Here is a 21,141-nt window from a genome sequence, read left to right on the forward strand (position 1 = left end):
CCATTAAGCTTATAGCAGTCTAGTGCGTCATTGTCAAATCATGGACTAATTAGGTTTAATAGATTCGTCTCGCCGTTTAGCCTCCACTTATGTAATCGGTTTTATAAATAGTCTACGTTTAATACTCCTAATTAGTATCTAAACATTCGATGTGACGGGTGCTTAAATTTAAGCAAGGGAACTACACCAGGCCTGAGTAGTTCTCTTCTATTTTGTACCATGCAAACTTTATGACGTCGTCAAAATTCGGCACAAATAGTGAAATTCAAAGAGTACAGAGAAACTAATTTGTTGTTCCTGTTGTGGTTTTGTTATTGGGCTTTTGCTGTGCCCTGACTGTCCCGACAGTCCAGTTCATGCATGAGTTTGTGTTTGGCCTGTCTTTTCCCACTTGGGCTGGTGGTGAGTGGCCGGCCAACAAAAGAGTTGCATACACCTAAATAACATTTCGTCATGATTTGTTGACTTCTTTGCATTTGGTTATTTTCTAAGACAAATATAAACCTATGTGACTGAAATACAACTTCTCTTTATGCAATCATAATACAGCCTCTTACTGGAAAAAAACTGTGTATATGAACGGGAAAAAATGAATTTCTTTATGCGTCAATTCATAGTTGTATGTTATCTTCCTGTTTATATCTTCAACTCAAGATTAGACCTTCAATCAAAGATACTTGCAGAGGTAAAAAAACAAGTGAGAGTGACCATAGGATTAGGTCCAACCATGCACAATTTACTTGTGGAAACACAGGTCATTTTTGTAGATCTGTACGAAAGGAACTACTGCCTTATCTCTTATGCGCCAGAGTCAATGGTGAAACGTGGCTGTACCAAGTGGAATAAGGAAGAACCTCAAACATATTTGTACATAGTGGACTCCTTAACCAATTCTTATGAGGTCGCTTAACTCAAATTTGTAATGAATGTTAAAAATTGGCATCCAGTCCATTATTTAAACAAACACCTATAATTTCTGTTGTGTTTGTATTTTTTTCAAAGCGATAAAGATATTAAAATAAAATTGCCATGAAAAGATAAAGACCATGGTTAAGGCCTTTTTCTTGACTCAAATCTAGTCAATAACAGCCAAATTGCATGGCTGAGTTTATAGCACAAATAATATGGTTCAAAAATGTTTCATACAAAATATAGAAAAATTATGTTATTTACAAGGTAAAATAGAAAATTGCATATACTTCGCACAAATGTATCTAGTTTCTTTAACATTGCAAAACCATATGCTCACATACACATATGCGCAGTAATAACCTCTATGAATACTATGCACATACTCTATCCTTATCCTTATGATCACGTTTGAGAGGCTGGGCAGCATATATTTAGATTAACAAAGTCATCATAGGCATTCTACTGTCGATGGGTATATTGCGTACCACTGAAGAGATAACTAGCTAAATGAAAATACAAAAACCTATACTGAGTTGGAGGCCCGAACCTGGGTGATGGGTGAAATGGACCGAATCCCCATTTCTGAGAATTCAAGCCTACGCACCTCCATGATAGCCCCACGAAGGCAATCACGTGTGAATCCCTATCTTAGATAGTACAAATCCATACCAACACAGAAAAATAGAGTAGCAACAGAGTAATAATATTATAAATATCAAGTACAACACTTCGGCTCATGCCGATACAAGTCCATCAGGAATAAATTATTAAAGGTAAAACATCTACGCAGCGGAAACGTGTAGAGTGGTGAACAACATCTCTAGAGGCGACTTGAGCGAGGGATCATCCCTAGTCTTCCCATCCATCGCTGTCGAAGTCGTAGTCGGGCTCCGACCCTGAAAATCCACCATCTACCCGAGAAGCGGGTAGGTCATGTCAACTCCCAAAAGCAGCAAGCCAAGGAAACAGGGGAATAGTACTATATAACGGGAGAATAGTACTATATGCATGGACCAACCTATATATGGCTGTAGAGGCATATGCAGAGCTGCAACAGCAATCAAGGATGCATCAAAGCAATACCATCTCTGAGGTCAACATCTCCCATCAAGGAAGTCATAAGAAATCATTAGATCCTTCACCCAAGAATCTAACACCCAAACACACTAGGCGATGTGAGAGCTCCCTTCCCTCACATCTCAACAGCAAACGCCAGCCTATCTCAAAAAGGGAAGGTAGAAGTATACTATAAATCTAGTCAGAAGTAGCGGTAGTCAACAGTACTATCCATAACTAGTGGACACAGACTATAGCTATAGGTTTTGTTGACATTGGATTTTGACACGTGTTTTGCATTGACATCAAAGAAGGAGAAAGGCGGGCCAATGCGGCGGGCTAAAAGCTACAGTTAGGAATCGGCCGATTGAAGCTACAGTGTTTTGACCGACTGGCAAAAGGGATCGGTGAAGGTTGGCCAATTGGGAGCTGCAGCGGCTTTGCCAGTATGGGCCTAAGGTAGGCTAGGAAAAAGATCAATTGAAGAAGGAGATTGGCCCGTGGGGAGATAATAACCAACTCTGATACGAGTTGTGTTTATAAATATTTGTTCTCATTTAAAATTAAAGATAGATCCTAGTCGGTTAGGAAATCAGTTGTAAATAGGCCATAAATAGCCACCTCTAGAGGCTTGTAAAATAACACATCAATCAATACAACAAATCTAATTTTTCCTCGTACTTTACTTTCAAGTTGGCGACTTCGCCAAAATACCTTTTCTTTCATGAGTTCGTACGGGTTGGTAGGACTGCATCGACACGATCTCCAGTCGATTCTGTAAGTTCCACTTACCGAGTAATATCTAAGCTTTAACTTCGGGCGCATCGCTGTTGTTTCGTTTAGATTTATTCACCAGCTATCGATATCAACTAGAATCGTAGATTCTACCTGTTATTTTAGTTTTTATCACCAGTTATCCAGCTTGAGATACGAACTGTCGGCTTTTATCACTTTTATTCTTTGTTATCACATAGCCGATTAGATCTATCCTAAGTGTTGCTTCTCTAGCGTTGTTTAGCTTGCTCTAGTAGTTTTCTTTACAATCGCTACACGGTATCGGCTGTTTTATAGCTGGTCACGTCTACAGTGAATCGGCCGACTCGTCGATACACTTTTTAAGACAAATTGGAACTTTAGCTGATCGAAGCCCTTGGAATTTAATACTTTTGTTTCCTTATCAATCAACAGGTCAGATTGACTGGCACGCCATGCGAACCGCACCAGGGCAATAACCCAAACAGGAGTTAAGCAGATTCTCCTAGGTCGTGTGTCCGACGCTGAAGATCATCGGTCGATTTTTCAGCGCCAACAGGTTTATACATTCTCCAGAGGTTGTACAACTGTACCTGCATGGATGGTGTTGAAGATATGCCCTAGTGGCAATCATAGAGATGATGGTATCTGATTGTATCCATGATTTGTATATTGTGTTCATTGAATATCCATTAAAGTCTACTTCAATTGATTTGCAATTATGTGAATTGTATGTGGAACTCTTTACTTGTATGATTATTCTAAAGTTGTCCCTAGTTGGAGTTCATGTGAGGACACACATGAATATTAAACTAGCACATATATTAGTCGATGACTATGTTTCACAAGTCATGGACATGGAGATGTCAAACTAATAATGTGGGCACATGTAGAGACATGTGCTAGGACTGACCCAACACGAGAAGTAGTTCTCTCTTTACACAACATGTACGCTTTGTCCTTAGACCTGAGATTGTCGCATGTACTCAAGATGTGGATCGACTTACTTAGGGGCTATCAAACGCTACACCGTAACAAGGTAGTTAAAAAGATAGCTTTCGGATTTGTCAAGAAGCATGCTGTGAGGCATGGTCAATCAAGATGAGATTTGCCCCTCTCTAATTGAGAGAGATATCTCTGGGGCCCTCGAGTGATCGGATCCGGAAATGCATGACCATGCTACGTAAGGTTAAGAGTTAACCTACAAAGGGATTCCGAATCACAGGATCGAGAAAATGCGATCGGCTTGGAGCTAGACCAAATATCGTGAGGCAAAGGGAATAGCATATACGTGATGTTGTGACGGTTCGTCTGATATGATCTTCGTGTGCGTATAGGAGTTGGCACGTCTTGCTAGAGGCCGCTACCGACTATTGGGCTGAGTAGGAGGACTCATGTCATGTCTATACGTATCCGAACCTATAGGGTCACACACTTAAGGGGTTGGAAGCCCAATTCAGATGTGATCCGAATTGGATCAGGTTTAGGAGTACTAATGGGCCTCGGACCCAGAGGCCCATCAGGAACCTCTATAAATAGAGGGGTGGGGGTGCTCTAGGGTTGACACCTTTTTGCCGAAGCATAGCTGCCGCACCTCCCACGCCCTCGCCCTGTTGCAACTCACGGACCTAGCAGTCCGACTTGCGATGCTTCCTCCCTGCACGTGTGGATACCTTGGAGGTGTTGCACCTACAGCACTTGGACGAGCCACGATGAGCCGACGACGAGCCGCGGCACGAGGAGAACCTCGTTGTACGTGGACGAGCTGCTGAGGAGCTGCTCGATGTCGACGTGTTCGACTACACTGATCGACTTCACTGCCCTGACGCGATTCTACAACTTCCGCACCTGTGCATCGAGTGGTAATCCCGTGATCCATATACAACAGTTTTCCTAGTTTACGCAGTAGAAAATTTTTGTTTTGCGCTAGCGTAGCCTTCCTCATATCCCAACAATGATATCAGAGCCGTAGCACTTTTGTTATGGATTCGGGATGTGTGCTTATGGAGATATGCGAGTTTTCAGATTGATCTATGACCTGGTTTCATGTTCTTCCTGCAATGGTCGTGTAACGACATACTCCTACTGGTCGGATTTTTGCCATCAAAGTTAAGTGATAAACGTAATGCCAGTTGCAGCGAGCGAAGATTAATGTGATTGATCGAATCGAAACCCAAGTTCATACGCCAGGCGCATGTGATGTGCAATAGTAGATTAGATCTACTATTGGGTCGGAATTTTTGCCGTATGTGTATGCTTCGGTAAAACAGCCGTAACTTTTCGGTACAATCTCGGATCGAGGAGAATTTTATGTGAAAATTGATCAGAAGAAAAAGTTACACATGAAATTCATTGACTTTGTCGGTTTTGGTGAAATTAGATTTTACAAATTTGGCTTGGAAGAGGGAGTTTCGGGCCTCTGAAGTTTGGAACATTAGAACGCCTAACTCTGTTTTGCAGGATGTTATGATTTTGTGATCGGTATGGCCCCTTGTGTATGTGATGCATGTGTGTCACCAGTTGAGGACCGCACTCAAGTCCACAAGTATGTGCCGAAGCACCTGCAAAGTAGAAGTACGCCACCTACTCCTCAGTGTCAAACAAGGTACCCGCCATAGGTACAGGATGTGGAGAGAGTCCAGAATGCTCTCCCCTAGCAAGGCACTCCTCAGTACCAACCGCGGTTTGCTCCTGCCAAAACACGTCAAGGAATCACACTCATCCAAAACACACGCGAGAGTGTACAATGAATCCCATCACCAAAACCATGGCATATGCCTATGCATAACTCAAAAGCATAAATATGGATATAGGTAAGGTGAACTAGCTAGGGTTCTGTAGCTAGTCCACAAATAGGGAACAAGGAAAACAGGATAAATAATTATGAAGGCATGGCTAGAAACATAGGCTATACAATCAATCATCATCCAACCACCATAAATAAAGCAGTAGCAACTAATCATGCATAGGATGTATATGATTGGGAGTGATATGACACATTGTGCATAGATGTTGGGATCCTCCTCGGCATAGTCGGGGTCTTGAGAGTCTTCTGGGTCGTAGCTCGGGCCTAAACAGAACGAGATATGGCGCAATATAAATTAATCGGCATTACATCTAGACCAAAAACTCCAAGAAAGCCAAATTTAGAAGATCCAAATAACATCAAACTAGCTACCAACAGCATGGGCTCGATTTTACAAATGTAATGCAACTTGTTTCATATTTTTCTAAGTTCAAATGAAGTAGTTATAAATTTTTAAAGATTAAAATATGTATTTAATTATTTAATTAATTTTGGAAATTCATTAATTAGGGTGACATGTGTCAGCTTCTGGTCGCACCATGTGGCAGCACGGGAGGGTGCCACGTGTCGGCTGATGTCAACATTGACCCGGTCAACGCTCAGCGTTGACTTGGTTATCATTGATCAGCGATCAACTAGCCCCCACAGGTCAGTGTCCCATGAGTGGGCCCGGCCTTTTGGCATGTCAGCACCACGTGGCCATCCTAGTCTACGAGGTACTGCCACGCGGCGCCCACAGGGCGCACATGTGGTAGGCGCACGGTGGTGCGGTGCGGTGAGGTGTGGCGTGGCATGGCGCGGTGTCACAAGGCTAGCGTGCGGTGACCGCGCCCACAACGTCACGATACAGCATGTCGTCGCGGCGTGGCGGGGTGGCGTCATGGCGTGAGCATGGGCGCGAAGGCTGGGCACGGCGGCGTGACAGCTGGATAGGCATCAAAGGTGGCATGACAGCCGAAAGGAAGCAAGACGAGGGTGACGGTGTGGCTCACCAGGTGGTTGGGGGTGGAGGTGGAGGTGGAGTCATCGCCGGTGCGATTGAGAAGGCGGCAGCTTGCGGCTCCTCCTCTCCAACGTGCCGAAGCGGACAACGACGACAGGTGGCTCCGGCGTCTCTCCTCCCGTGGGCACGTCAGCGGCGAGCGGCTCCAGCTCCTCACCTCCCGCAACACGCTCCTTCTTCTCTTCTTTGTCTCCTCATTCCCCCCTCCTTCCTTCTCCTCCCTTTTTCTCTTTCTGGTGGCAGCGGATGGGGAGCACCCCGGGTGGATGGGTGGCGTGGCTGCTCGCTAGGGCTATTTATAGCCCGCGGCTGGGCTAGGGTAGCAGGGCAGCGTGCTAAGGGCTGCGTGTCATCGATCCTCGATGGGCGCTCTGGGGCATGGCATGGAGGCCATCTAGCGGCTCGGCGCTAGGGTTTGGAGGCGCGTGGCGAGGGCAAAGCAGGGTTTTCCGAGTCACAGGCATATGTGCGCGGCCGCGTAGTGCGTTCCAGTGCGGCGTGCTCGCCTCATCACCCCCGCACGCGCCGCTCGTGTGAGGCGTATTATGCGAGAAGGAAGAAAGGGAAGCAGTGTCGGCTAACGAGCGGGCTCGGCGCGTCAGCGAGAGAAAGAGAGAGAGGGAGCGGTGGCATTGGCGACCTGGCGAGCTGGCTGTGCTGCCGTAGCGGGCAGCCTGTTGGCCTAAGCGGTTGGCGAGCCAGGCCGGTTTGGCCTTAGGCCAGACTGGGTTAGATGTTAGGTTAGTTTAGGTTTAGATTTTATTCTTAGTTTGAATTCTAACACATATATTTGAGAGCCAAATAAAATCCGAAAAGAGCCAAATCAACTATCACACAACTTTCAAAAATAATTCACCATTTATTTATTAGGGAATTTTAGGAGAGATTAAAGAAGAGTCTTCCATTTTTTTAAAAGAGCATACAATTCAAATAAAAAAATTTAAATTTTTGAAAACTCACTTAATTTAATATTTCTAATTTTTAGGAATATTACAATGGGTTCCGCCAGACCGCCACAATATATAATGCACTTAGTTCATAAGATTTTGTATGCCTTTTTCTTCCATTAATGTAACAAATAAGCTACCACGAAATGTAATGTATAAACAGCCACTGTAAACAACATTGTTCTGTTTGACATTTCCCCTCAGCAGTTGCATACGTGCTCATGGTTGAACGTGAGATGAGAAAGAGATTGAAGTTAACCGAATAAGGAAATCGTGATCACCAAAGCAGAACCACGTGGCTCCGTGTATGATTGACTAGTACGTTTTAGTTGTTGTATAAACTCATACATGTCGTTTTAGGATTCCTTCCGGTCAAACTTTCTAAACTTTGATAATCAATACTTATAGAATAACATTGATTTGCAACGTAAGATAGGTGTGTTACTAAATTCACGATTAAATTACTTTCAAAATATATATTTAATTACCTTCCTTTGACATGTCTTATCTTTAAAAAAATTTTGGTCAAAGTCTCACTTTGTAAACCGTATCGATCTCATATACGGCGTGCTGTATTTTGAATGGAGGCGGAGTATAAAAAATGTTTGTTTATAGAACTAGTCACTTGTACCGGTATGGTCGCAATTCGCAGTGTACAAATTAATATCGGCATGTTCTACGTGAGAATTCAAAAACCGGAAGCACGCAGGTCTTATTCGTTTTTGCATTGCGTGGCCACAACTTCGGCTGCTCGGGTTGGCCTGGCCATAGCTTCATCAACACGTGGGTGCATTGAAGAGGCACGCTACTGGTTGCCATCACCGGCTGGGCGGGCCAGCATAGCTTTGAGAAGATGTTGATGCAGGCAGAGGCATGTCAAGTTTGTCGCCAGACAATCACAGAAGCATATATGCAGTAGTACACGGATCTGCTTGGCATTGAGAGCCGGCAGGCAGCAACTAACTAGCTAATTAATTGTGCCAAGTGTATGGTGTAGTGTGCAGGATTATGTAAGCAAATCCAATAATTGTGATGTACTACATAAATCGATAATACTCCCTCCATCCTAAATTACTATATATTCGTTTTGACTTTTCTAGATGCATAACTTTTACTATGTATTTAGACATAGTATATATGTAGGTGTATATCAAAAGCTATATATCTAGAAAAGCTAAACCGAATAGTAATTTGGATGGAAGGAATAGGGCATTTGAGAAGACAGTTGCCGAAATTTTAGAAACAAAGGGTGATTAAAAGCCCCTGGTCCATTTTCTGAAACAGACACCCCGCTTAGAGCCGGACAGCCGGTTACACCTTAAACTAGCCGGTTACACCTTAAAGTTTAAGCTGATGAGAATGGCGAACATACTTATTATACTTCAACACCCCGTGATGCGGAGCCTGAACAGAAGCATGTAACAATTTTTTTTTGATGAAATAGTGCTAATTAGAATTTGACTTGAGACATTTATTTGGGTCTAATACCATTTTGACATGCATGCACCAACTGGTTGCACCAAAAGCCGGAAAGGACGGGCAATTAAGTTATACTAGAATAAAGGACAAAGGTATGCAAGATGGATCAATTCAACAAACCATTTGTGAGCAATGCAAGGATATACAAGGCCATCCTATATATTGATTTTTCTTTCATTTTTAGAATTTTGAAAACTTACGAACCCCACTTTCACGCATATGCAACGCATATGCAAGAGTTTGAGCAATTTCTCATTTTACTGGGTATAAGTGGTAGATTATTTCACGAAAACCACCTATTTTAGCTTTAAAGATATGAAAATTTGTTGCTGCAAGTAGGGTTCGGCTGGCGTTATTACCACCACATATAATATATGGCCCCAACTTTATGAGTTCAGGACATAGCTTGCATTATTATGTTATTGCAACGGTTGGAGAATCCACAAATACTTTTGATAGAAACAGCATAACTTGGATAAAGTCATAACAGTGGAAGTCCTCATTAGTTGACTTGCATTTGTAATGAGTGGTGTTGTATGCAAGTGCATTTGATCCGATCACTGGCAATGACTTGGACTAGTGAAAATAACATTTGCTTCATATTGATACACAAAAATATCCGTTTTGCATTCCCTGTGAAGGCCTGTGTATATACTTTTTCAAAGAAAAAAAAACTAGTACCATACAAAACTCTACTCGAGAACATTCTACTGTTACAATGTGTCCAACTTAGGTTTCTACAATGATACCACAGTCCCCGTTGAAATCATGGTACATGTATTAAGTGGGAAAAAAGGGAAAATGCCGAACTTAATGATTAGTAACTTATCTTTTATTCTCACTGTCCAGTTTTTTCAATTATAATATTATTAAATTGATACATATGTCAAGTTCAGATTTACATTTGTGGCAATGATAGTGATACTTTGTTATCGTCGTTTTCAATTTTGTTCTAGAATTGTTTAATTTGTGAGCACTACACTACTAGGGACCGCTCTAGTACTAATATGGTAGCAGCATAAGATGTGATAGCATTAGAAGTCTTCTCAACAAGGACTTACAATTTTCCCTTTGGCCCCTAGAACCTAGACTACTTGTTCATATGGTATCTTGAAGCAAATATCAGAACGTCCGGATTCACACCGACTTTGAGAGTCAACTATCATACTCAAAGAAAGTATATATCACACTAATATAAATTGAAAGTTTGTCCCTGAATAAAGTTCTGCTATATGCTACTGTACCTACTTTTCAAAATCAGAGACTTCCTGCTGCATATGAACCACATATAGCATTTAGTTATTAACAGGACAACCTAGTTTCTTGAACAAGTCTTAGGGGAGGCAAAGATATCTGACGAAATTGCTTTCAAATATCAATTCGATTATGACAATTTGCATACTGAGTAGCCTGGTTGATTACTTCTAATCTGTCAGCTTTCATTTATATTGCCTCATTTATTTTCTGATTGATGCAATTGTTTATAAAGATTGTGACTTCTGTATAATCCTGCAAATAGCTCCCCTGGATCAGGCTTATTTTGCCATGAAACATCTTAAAAAAATGGCGAAGTACAACAACTGACTCATTAGTTGCACGGTTAGCTTATAAGTTGAGATGGGATGTCGATCATCTTTTTTTTTTGAACCAGTTATGTTGCTTGGATGAGTGACCCATACGAGGATAAAAACAATAATGTTAACAATTGAAGTTAGCGAACCTTTGTTAATTCTTACTACACTTTTAATTTCTGAAGTCATTATACTACATCCAAGAAATTGTTAGTATAAAGCTATTGAAGTTATCACAAGGCAAACATCCATGTAAGACATGATAGTCGCGTGACAGAGAAGAATTTAACACACAGCACACGGAATGTAGAATACTGCGTAGTACTCCCTCCATCCCAAATTATAAGTCGTTTTAGCTTTTCTAAGTTCATTGCTCTTACTATGCATCAAGATATGTAATATGTTTAGGTGCATAATAAAATCTATGAATCTTAAAATTCAAAACGACCTATAATTTGGGACGAAGGGAGTAGTTTTTTCATCAAGTATTTGCTGAGCAATTCAAATGAACATAGTGTATCCAAACGATCCAGATGTATGGTGTCATTAATAATTTTCATCTGTGTATAAATATTTTTTGCCTTTTAAAATGTTTTCATAAGGTATAATTCAATCACAACTTATATTACTCGGTCATGCTGAAATTTCTATGAAAATACTAATATGAGGTGTGCATTTGTTCCAAACTTCTGACTTGACCAACTTCTTTACTTGACTTCGTTTCTCACGCTAGGTCGTATCTGTTTGAAGAACTCTTCTGAGTTCTGACAATTACCTTGAAACGTATATAGGGTATCGATCATTTTCTGTCAATTTATATGGGGGTAGGTCAGGCATCATTTTTTGTTTGCTGTTCTTGTCCCTAGTGTGCTGTAGATTTCCCGTCCTAGTAACAATCTTTTTGACAAACCATGCATATATTTGTCAATTTAGGAACATTAAACGTTTGGAAAAGCTGGACATGTACGTAATAGTATGTGTCTGCGTGCAAATTAAAGACAAATTGCTCGTCTAGATAGGACACAGAAAATCCGTTAAACCATAGAAAGTTCCAAGGTCCCGAAAGTCACAGGTATGCATAGAGTTGTACATGTTCTAGTTGCAGCTGCATGACTCACGTGCTATATCAAACTGATAAAGATTTGTGCTCGGCAGTTCTTTTGGGGGATTACTTTTTTTCACAGTAAATAAAAACCGTGACAAAATCCTTTTAGGACTACTGTAATTTCCACGCAAGCTCATGCATCTACAATATTCTCTCAACCCCTGTGGGTATCTCATAAAAAAGATTTGATGCTTGCGATACAAGGAAACCTGATAGGTAATTTTGACCACCAATAAATTCAAAAGTTTTAAATGCTCCAGTTGAAATGTTAGTATATTTGGGGTACTTCCTATACTTATAAGGGGTGTTTGGTTCCCACCCCTAAATTTTAGCACCTATCGCATTGAATGTTTAGATACTAATTATAAGTATTAAATATAGACTATTTACAAAACCATTGCACAGATGAAGGCTAAACGGCGAGATGAATCTATTAAACCTAATTAATCCATCATTATCAAATGGTTACTGTAGCAGCACATTGTCAAATCATAGACTAATTAGGCTTAATAGATTCGTCTTGCCATTTAGCCTCCATCTGTGCAATTAGTTTTATAATTAACTCATATTTAGTTCTTCTAATTAGCCTCCGAAGATTCGATGCGGCACAGACTATTTAGCTCAAGCATCTAAACACCCGTGCAGTTCCGCGACAAAGTTGACTACTCTACTAAGTATGAAGTTAGCATGACCTACTCGTACGTGGACACCAACTCCGATGGACAGCATGCACGTACGCACGCTAATACGTACGCACACATGTAGGCATGTAGAGTAGCCAACCCAAAAGTCCACACACGGCAGCCACATACAGATGGTACCTTCCTAAAAGGCTAAAATAATATTGGATTAGCAGTAGTTTCGTTGAACCCTGAGCTCAATCGATCTCGTATAAGGAAGCGTCAACCCCAGCGCTGTATAGACAGCGATCGCCGACGCGCAGGCTGACGAGAATCACAGGCTCCCGATTCACTGGGTCAGTCCACCCCTCCACCGCAGGTGCGGCCACGTTGCCTCAGGCCGCCGTCAATGGCTGCCGCAGCCGCGACTTCCGCGTCCACATTTTAGATTATATTAGTGGATCCAGTCAAGATTGACGCTCTGGATGCGAGAGATTCTTGGAGACTTTGGAAAAGTAGAGCAAGGATTGTTAGGACTTAGGAAGGTTGCCAAAGGCAAGTAAACTGAAAGCATGTGTAAGATTTTTAATCTGCAGCAGGACGGACTGACTGTTTCTGGAAATTAACAAGTTCCCACGCTGTAACGACACTGAAAACTGAGAGCAGGAGCTCCACAGGTTATTAGCTAGGCTAGGTTGGTTATAAAAGGCGCCTCAGGGTGACAGGAGCAGCTGGGAAGTGAGCCGCCAGATATCGTAGATGCAGCAGGGCTGCTGCAGTGTGGACGCTGCGGCGTGCTTATAAAGACGGCGTGAGGTGGCCGAGTCTTTTCGCGGTGGTTGCATATATAGCTCCACGACGGCCGGCACACGCTTTCCCTGAGGAAGAGGAAGACGACGACGCCTGAAGGATCGGAAAGAGACGATGGCACACCACCATGCCAGCGCCGCCGCCGCCCGGGGCAGCATGGAGATCGTGCCCTACAGCAGCGAGCTGGACCTGGAGCTGCCGCCGGTGGACGTGAAGCGCCAGGACTCGCTCTACCGCGACGCCAACATGCCGGCCGCCCACGCCGGTCACCACGGGCAGGTACGCGCGTAGAGATTGTTGGGTCAATCTAGTGTGCTCGGACACTTGCTAGTGAAATTCAACAGCAAATTGTTCTTGCAAATTGCAATCTTGCATATGGTTCGATGATTATTGATGGTATACGTGCATGCGTACGGCAGGAGAGCTGGGTTCGGACGCTACGGCTTGCATTCCAGTGCGTGGGGATCCTGTACGCCGACCTCGGCACCTCGCCGCTGTACGTGTACGCCAACACCTTCAAGAAAGGCGTCGGCCACCCGGATGACGTCCTCGGCGTCCTCTCCATCATCATCTACAGCTTCATCCTCTTCACCATGATCAAGATCGTCTTCATCGCGCTCTACGCCAACGACGAGGGCGACGGTGCGTGTGCACTGTTGCCGCTTTCACATAAGATCCACCAGCTTTATTTGATCAGCACAAGTCCTCTAGCATTAGATGCAATATCACTGTCACCAAGATAAAAGGATGAGCAGAAGAAAAAATTTTTGTAGAAGTAACTGCAGACACTGACATGCAACTGTTTTCTTTCTGTGATCAGGTGGCACGTTCGCACTCTACTCGCTCATCTCGCGGTACGCCAAGGTGTGCCTTATCCCGAACCAGCAGGCCGAGGATGAGCTCGTGTCAAGGTACAGGCACCGCGCCAAGCCGTCGGCGACGCTCAGGAGAGCTCAGTGGATGAAGAACCTGCTGGAGACGAGCAAGGCGGCCAAGGTTTCCCTCTTCTTCCTCACCATTTTCGCGACCGCGCTGGCCATCAGCGACAGCATGCTGACCCCTCCAATATCAGGTACTATAAATGGATAGATACATACTACGTTTGCGTGTTCATGATTGATTGTCGTTCGTGGCGTTTGGATGGCCTGACATGACTTTGCTGGTTTAAATGGTTCAGTGCTTGCAGCTGTCAACGGCCTGAAGTTGAGAGCACCTCATCTGACAACAGGTACAGTAATGGAGAAACAAACCACGTGTATATTGTAGAAACCTTATATTTTGCTTTCCGTTCCAAATTACTATTCGTTTTGACTTTTTTAAATACATAGCTTTTGCTATGGATCTAGATATATGCATGTCTAGATACGTAGTAAAAATTATGTACATAGAAATATCAAAACGAATAGTAATTTGGAACAGGGAGTACAAACAATCAATCTTGGAAGAGACGCCAAGGGAAATCAGGACACACTACACAAGACTTTATGTGCCATTACTGGCTGCAAATAGCATAGTCATCCCTCTCTAAATAGAGGTGTAGTCGTGTCAGCAATTTCAGTCCACACATTTCTTCTGAAGAAATCAAACGGACAGTGCACCCCAAGCTAACTAACTGTGGAAGTTGACTGATTGAACCGGCCAATCAAACTAGTCCACAAGATTACGTGTCACACAGCTAGCTTTCTTTTCATGAAAACTTAACCCTTAAAAAATACAGAAAAGGTCACGTGTTGCCTAGCATGTTAGTAGTTAACCTCTGATATGTATGGTTCCTCCTTGTGAACAGATCAAACGGTATGGATCACAGTGGGGATTCTGGTGGTTCTCTTTGCGGTCCAGCGCTTTGGGACAGACAAAATTGGCTACACATTTGCGCCGGTGGTTTTTGTGTGGCTGCTCCTCATGGCAGGTATTGGGATCTATAACATGGTCAAGTATGATATTGGCACCTTGAAGGCTTTCAACGCAAAATATATCATCGACTATTTCCGGAGGAACAAAAAGAAAGGATGGGTCTCGTTGGGTGAAATTCTTCTTTGCTTCACAGGTATATATGCACTATATGTCAAAATGTATTACCTTTACGATTCCGCATTTATATCTTTCTGCTGAACACGCAACAATTTCGCTTTCTATTTTGCTAAGAGGAATAAGAACCAAACAAAAAGACAAAAGAAGTTTAAATAAAAGTTTTTTTTAAAAAAAACACCACCGAAGAATTATGGTAGGAAACGGATCCTTCTCACCAAATGCTACCAAGAATCTCTTGGACGGAATGGTGCATGTTTTCTAAACACACGTTCACACGACAACAAGAAGAACGCAAACATTTTTCTTGGGTTCTTACATTAAAACGACCTGCAGAATCAAGCTGTGTTGTATAGTTTCATTTATACGGTTTATTTATAAAGGAGTGCACTTCTTTGACAGGCACAGAGGCTCTTTTTGCTGATCTTGGATACTTCAGCATCAGATCGATCCAGGTACATGATTATTTTGACACTTCGTTCGGCAAATATAGAAATACTAAGAATTGATCTGAAAGGGAAAAGAATAAAAAATGATATTGTAACACTCCTGGGATTACTATGCATGCAGCGTTAATTTCAAATACTATCTTCTTGTAAAACTTTCACATGACTCTGAAAATTGATCACTACTCAAACTTACGAAAGTTGAACCGTTTCCATTTAAATTGGTAAATGGCACAAAAATCATTATGGTGGAAATAAGGAACCTCACTTTTATCTTTCAGCTGAGCTTCACCTTTGGCTTACTACCTTCGGTGTTGCTCACGTATATTGGACAAGCGGCATACCTGAGGAAACACATGGACATGGCTGATATATCTAACGTTTTCTTCAATTCGATTCCAAGTATGTGACCATAAATAGTGGCCTATGCTACTAATTTCTTATTAGTTATTCAACAAAAAAGTAACTGTATGATATTCTCTTGTATGATGCAGGCTCTTTGTTTTGGCCAACTTTTGTCCTAGCTCTCATTGCATCAGTCATTGGAAGTCAAGCCATGATCTCGTGTGCCTTTGCAACCATGTCACATTTACAAGCACTCAACTGTTTCCCAAGGGTTAAGATACTACATACATCAAGGCGTTATTCAGGCCAGCTGTACGTACCTGAAGTGAACTTCTTCCTTTGTATTTCGGCATGTGTTGTAACCCTCAGCTTCCGGACAACTGGTTTCATAGCAAAAGCACATGGTAAGAAGTCAAAAGTTGACCATATGTATGATTGTTTAATTGTATTTCTGCAGCAACAAATATTTATCCACATTTAAAATTTTTAGCACAGAAATTTGCTCCATTCTATGGACATAATTACTTACTATGTTTCTACCTATCCGAACAGAAATTTGTGTGGTCCTTGTGATGGTCATCACAACCCTATTGATGACAATAGTGATGCTCCTTGTGTGGAAGGTAAACATTTGGTGGATTGCCATCTTCTTTGTTGTCTTCATGTCAACAGAATCTGTCTACACAGCTGCAGTTCTATATAAGTTCACCCATGGACCTTATGTGCCATTGGCCATCTCAGCTGTTCTCATGTTAATCATGATTGTCTGGCACTATGTGCATGTCAAACGGTACAAGTATGAGCTTGAGAATACTGTGTCACGCGATGAGGTGAAAGATCTGCTTGAACGTCGGGACCTAAAGAGGGTTCCAGGATTAGGGCTTTTCTACACTGAGTTGGTTCAAGGCATACCACCCATATTCCCTCACCTCATTGAGAAGATTCCTACCATTCACTCAGTGATTGTCTTCATCACGGTGAAGCATTTGCCTATCCCCCATGTTGATGTCTCAGAGCGCTTCCTCTTTCGACAAGTGGAGCCCAAGCAGTTCATGGTGTTCCGTTGTGTGGCAAGATATGGGTACCGTGACACACTTGAGATGGCCAACGATTTTGTTAAAGTCCTAGTTGAGTACCTTCAGTACTATGTTAGAGACTTAAACCTCTATGGAGTAGGTGATGAGCCATTGAAGATTATCTTCCATAGTGCTCGCGGTGATGACAGCTTCACTTGGGAGAGGAAACCCTCAGGACATGCCATATATGCTGAGGAGATGCTTACACCAGCCCAATCCTTCTCGGAGCTCACAATGCATCCAGTCTCCATGAGCAGTAGATTGGCACATTTCCAGGTAATGGATTAATAAATGAATGGTTTTGTTTCTTTAGGAACATTCTTGTTGTACACTATATATTTGTCCTCATTTGATGGTGTGCTAATCATATGTACTCTTTTCTTGATGGCACAGACAGGGAAAATGAACCTAGAGGAGATGTTAAAAATTGAGGAAGATCAAAAGATCATCCAGCGAGAGGTGGACAATGGCGTTGTTTATATAGTTGGGGAGAGTGAAGTAGTAGCCAGGCCTCATTCGAACTTGCTAAAGAAGATTGTTGTGAACTACATCTACAGCTTTCTAAGGAAAAACTCAAGGAATGGAGAGAAGATGCTATCCATTCCAAGAGGCCAACTACTCAAGGTTGGGATAACATACGAGATCTAGATCTCCTAAGGAGTTTATATTTGACAAGAATGGTGTATTTTCCTTGCATGTTGATATGTGATGGCAATGAGGGCTTGCAGCACGCATGTACATGTAAAGCATCTCACAATGCGATGTGCTTAAAGCATTTTAAAAGGACTCGTTGAAAATACATTGTTTTTTGTATGTAAAGGTTGTGGTCATGGAGGTGGAGAACTCATGCCCCTGCTGGTCCCCGTATTTTAAGTGCTGATATCCTGTCAGCATTTCCAAAATTCTACGCTTTTCCAAAGAATCTCAATACCAATCAAGGGTTAGTGGGATCTTAACCGTGATTCTCAACTATCCGAATAAATTAATAACCTTGCGTCCCACATGATAGGACAGCACATCTGCACATACCATGATCGTGGTGCATACCCGTCGGCACCATATGATAGTAGTCCTAGGTCCACCGACGGGTCGGGTCTTAGGGATCTCAGTAGTTATCCATATCCTACCACATCTGTTCATAGAACCTTTTAAAATATAAAAGTATATCTCTTACTCCCTCCGTTCCAAATTATAGGTCGTTTTGACTTTTCTAGATACATAGATATTATTATGTATCTAGACATAGGGTATATCTAAGTGCATAACAAAGTTTATGAATCTAATAAAGTCAAAACGACTTATAATTTGGAACGGAGGGAGTATAAATTAAACCAACTTACCATCACATGCAACAAGTGACAATCGGACCCAAGCCATGGCTTGGTCTGCTCCTGAACATCTATAGCTTGCCTAGTCCCTTGGGGTGTGAACGAAGGCCTCATATGATAGATACATCCTGAAGGTAATGAGCTAGCGACACCCAGGCCAGGGTTGGATCCTGTTCTCGAGGCATTAAAGATAATTGTCATGTATAAAGACCTTTACCCATAGCGTGTAGCGTGTATCATGGCCCGTTACTTATCCTGCATTACCTGCAACGCGTTTTCACGTAGTGTTTATGGCTATAATGAAACTATCAAGTTCTAGATCTACAAGGGAAGAGAGAGAGGGCACGGGTGCGGAGAGAGAGCGGCGGCGGGAGGTTGCCATCGGCAAATGAGGGGAGATGCGGAGAGAGATCGCGGTGGGGAGATAGAGAAGGGCGGCGAGAGCGCGGCGACGAGAGCACGGTGGCGGCGGTAGACGAGAGGAGAGAATGGTGGCAAGAGGGCGGCGGCAGCAGGCGAGAGGAGAGGATGGCGAAGAGGGAGAGGGGCAAAGAAAGATTGTTCCGGAATACGTGCGTCAAAAAAAGAATACGGAAGGAATATGAGCAGAGAAAGGCGTGGCACGTATCTCGACGCATCCATGTGGACGCTCCGCATAACTGTTGATGCTCGTTATTTACACACTTTTACCCTTATTTATCTTCAATATTGGCATACAAATGATATCGTAACTATTGACCATACTCAATAATTAGGCTATTTTCGCATATGAATTGTATTTTGGAGGACATTCTGTTTTAGCAGGAAATTGGACTAAATTAGAGCATAATTGGATGAGGCTCAGGACAAGCGATGATCCAGAGAAAGACGAAAGCTAGAGGTCCCAAAAAGTGCCTAGGACGATCGGCCTATGGAGCCTAGGCGGATCGGCCTAGGGTCCCTAGGGCCTATTCATGCTCATCTTTGGCATGGACTCCTCCAAGACGACTTAGAAGCTAAGTTTTACAAGATACGACAAGTTGATTTCAGGATCAAGATGAAGGCAAGCGGCACTTTAGAAAGTTATCAAGATTCATCCTTATCCCGAGGTTATCGTCGAGTCAGGCCCACATGCAAGTAAAAATAAGGTTCTAGAATATCAGAGGAGACTTAAGCATGAAGAAATTGGAGTTTTGGAAAGTTATTTACGAGACAAGTCATTCCTAGAGATATTCGCGTAGCCCAAGATAGCATGATCTTTCGGTACAAATTCGGAGACTTAAACGACCTCTAATTAAGGAAGTTTGACTACCAAAGTTGTGGCCATCGTCGAGAGCTTCAATTTGAACATATGAAAAGCATAATTTGGATTATGAAGCTAGGAGATATGGCCCCCAAAATACATGATGCATAGAGAAGTCTAAAATCAGATAGATTATCTTGCAATGCTATTTTGGTAACCTTAACTTCGTTTTCGGGGAAAGCAATAAATACCAAAGTTGAAGATCTTTTTGTGGTACATAATTTAGGCATTGGATTTGCCCTATTTGTAGTCCGGACGTGGGAGATATGATATTAGGAAGGAAGGGCTGCGTAAAAGAAAATTCTAGGGGAGTTCAGATTTGAAGCAGAAGAAGCCGAGGGACAACCATCTACAGAGAGTTGAGGGCCATGCGGTTGTCCGGAGGCTAGCTTAGGCTGGGCTCTAGCCGGCATGATCACCCTGCGAGGAAGATGCACGTCGGAGTTCTGGAGCTAGGATTCACAAGTCGTGGGTATGGCCTCGGTGGAGATCTTGTGATGAACAATTATTCATGGTGAAGTAATAGAATGGTTCCGATTCAATAGCAATCTATATATCTCCTTTTATGATTTGTTATGTTATTAGTTTGCTTATTCCAATCTAATTACATAGTAGATTTCATAGGGTGTTCTTATAGTCATGATGACTAGAATTGGATGTCTGATCTATCATAACAACTAGACATGCGCTTTATGTTCATGCTCTTAGACTGCTTGCGCTGATAGGTAGGATCGTGATAGGATCTGATGCTGTGTAAGGTGGGGGTTTTCGGGAGTCAGACCAGAGGTGGTGATTTAATGATACTTTGAATGAGAACCATGTGTTTGCTTGCCATCTAGCAAGAACTACAACATATGCATAGTCTAGGCTTTGCTCTAGATGAGTTACCACATGCTTCTTATCTATCCATGTCTATTTATGCCTATTCACAATCACTTTGCAACTTGAATCATGTTTCCTGTTGCTTAGTTAGTCTAGATCCTATGACCTAGTTTCTACTGATTGATAAACCTTGGGAGAATACTCTAAGGGAAAAGCTACAATTGATCCGTGCCGTTGCAGTTGAAATTGGCGTGCTAACTGCCGTCAATAGGCTTTTCTGGCGCCATTGCCGGGGAAAAAAATAATCAAGTTTTAGATTAACTTTTGCATCCGTAAATATTTTTTCTTGTTCATAATTTTCCAATGACTATTTTTCTTGTATATTCTTGATCTTGTATAGTTCTATATATATTTTTCTAACCCTAATATGAGATGGACTTGTGCCTCTCAAAAACAACAAATATTTTATTTTCTTTTTGTGCATGGAAGAAAATAAAAATTGGAGGCAAAATCAAGCGAACAGCTGCAGCAGGAACATCAACAGTCAAGAACGAAGAATCACTACACATACTCCATCAAAGAATTCAGCCGAACCTTAACAAGTAGTAGTGAAAACAGCCCGAACGCAAGCTTGGCGAGCTTTGGACACTGAACATCAACGATCTGCCGATCCCGAACATAGTTAAAATTGAAGACCCATTCAAGATCAACACTTCAATCATTGAGATGGTGCAGCACAATGCATTCATTGG

The 21,141-nt window shown here is 42.3% G+C and overlaps 1 protein-coding gene across 1 annotated transcript; it reads left to right on the plus strand.

The window, feature by feature from the left end:
- The first annotated feature begins 12,980 nt into the window (after positions 1–12,980).
- Positions 12,981–17,804, plus strand: LOC101764580 (probable potassium transporter 16). Its single transcript, XM_004982475.3, has 10 exons — positions 12,981–13,341; positions 13,482–13,704; positions 13,883–14,134; positions 14,240–14,290; positions 14,849–15,109; positions 15,493–15,545; positions 15,818–15,938; positions 16,031–16,285; positions 16,434–17,233; positions 17,351–17,804. Exons 1-10 carry the CDS (start codon positions 13,177–13,179, stop codon positions 17,603–17,605), a joined length of 2,436 nt encoding a protein of 811 aa, XP_004982532.1. The 5' UTR covers positions 12,981–13,176; the 3' UTR covers positions 17,606–17,804.
- Positions 17,805–21,141: the final 3,337 nt, after the last annotated feature.

Source organism: Setaria italica, chromosome IX (assembly GCF_000263155.2).
Source record: "Setaria italica strain Yugu1 chromosome IX, Setaria_italica_v2.0, whole genome shotgun sequence".
Lineage (NCBI taxonomy): Eukaryota > Viridiplantae > Streptophyta > Magnoliopsida > Poales > Poaceae > Setaria > Setaria italica.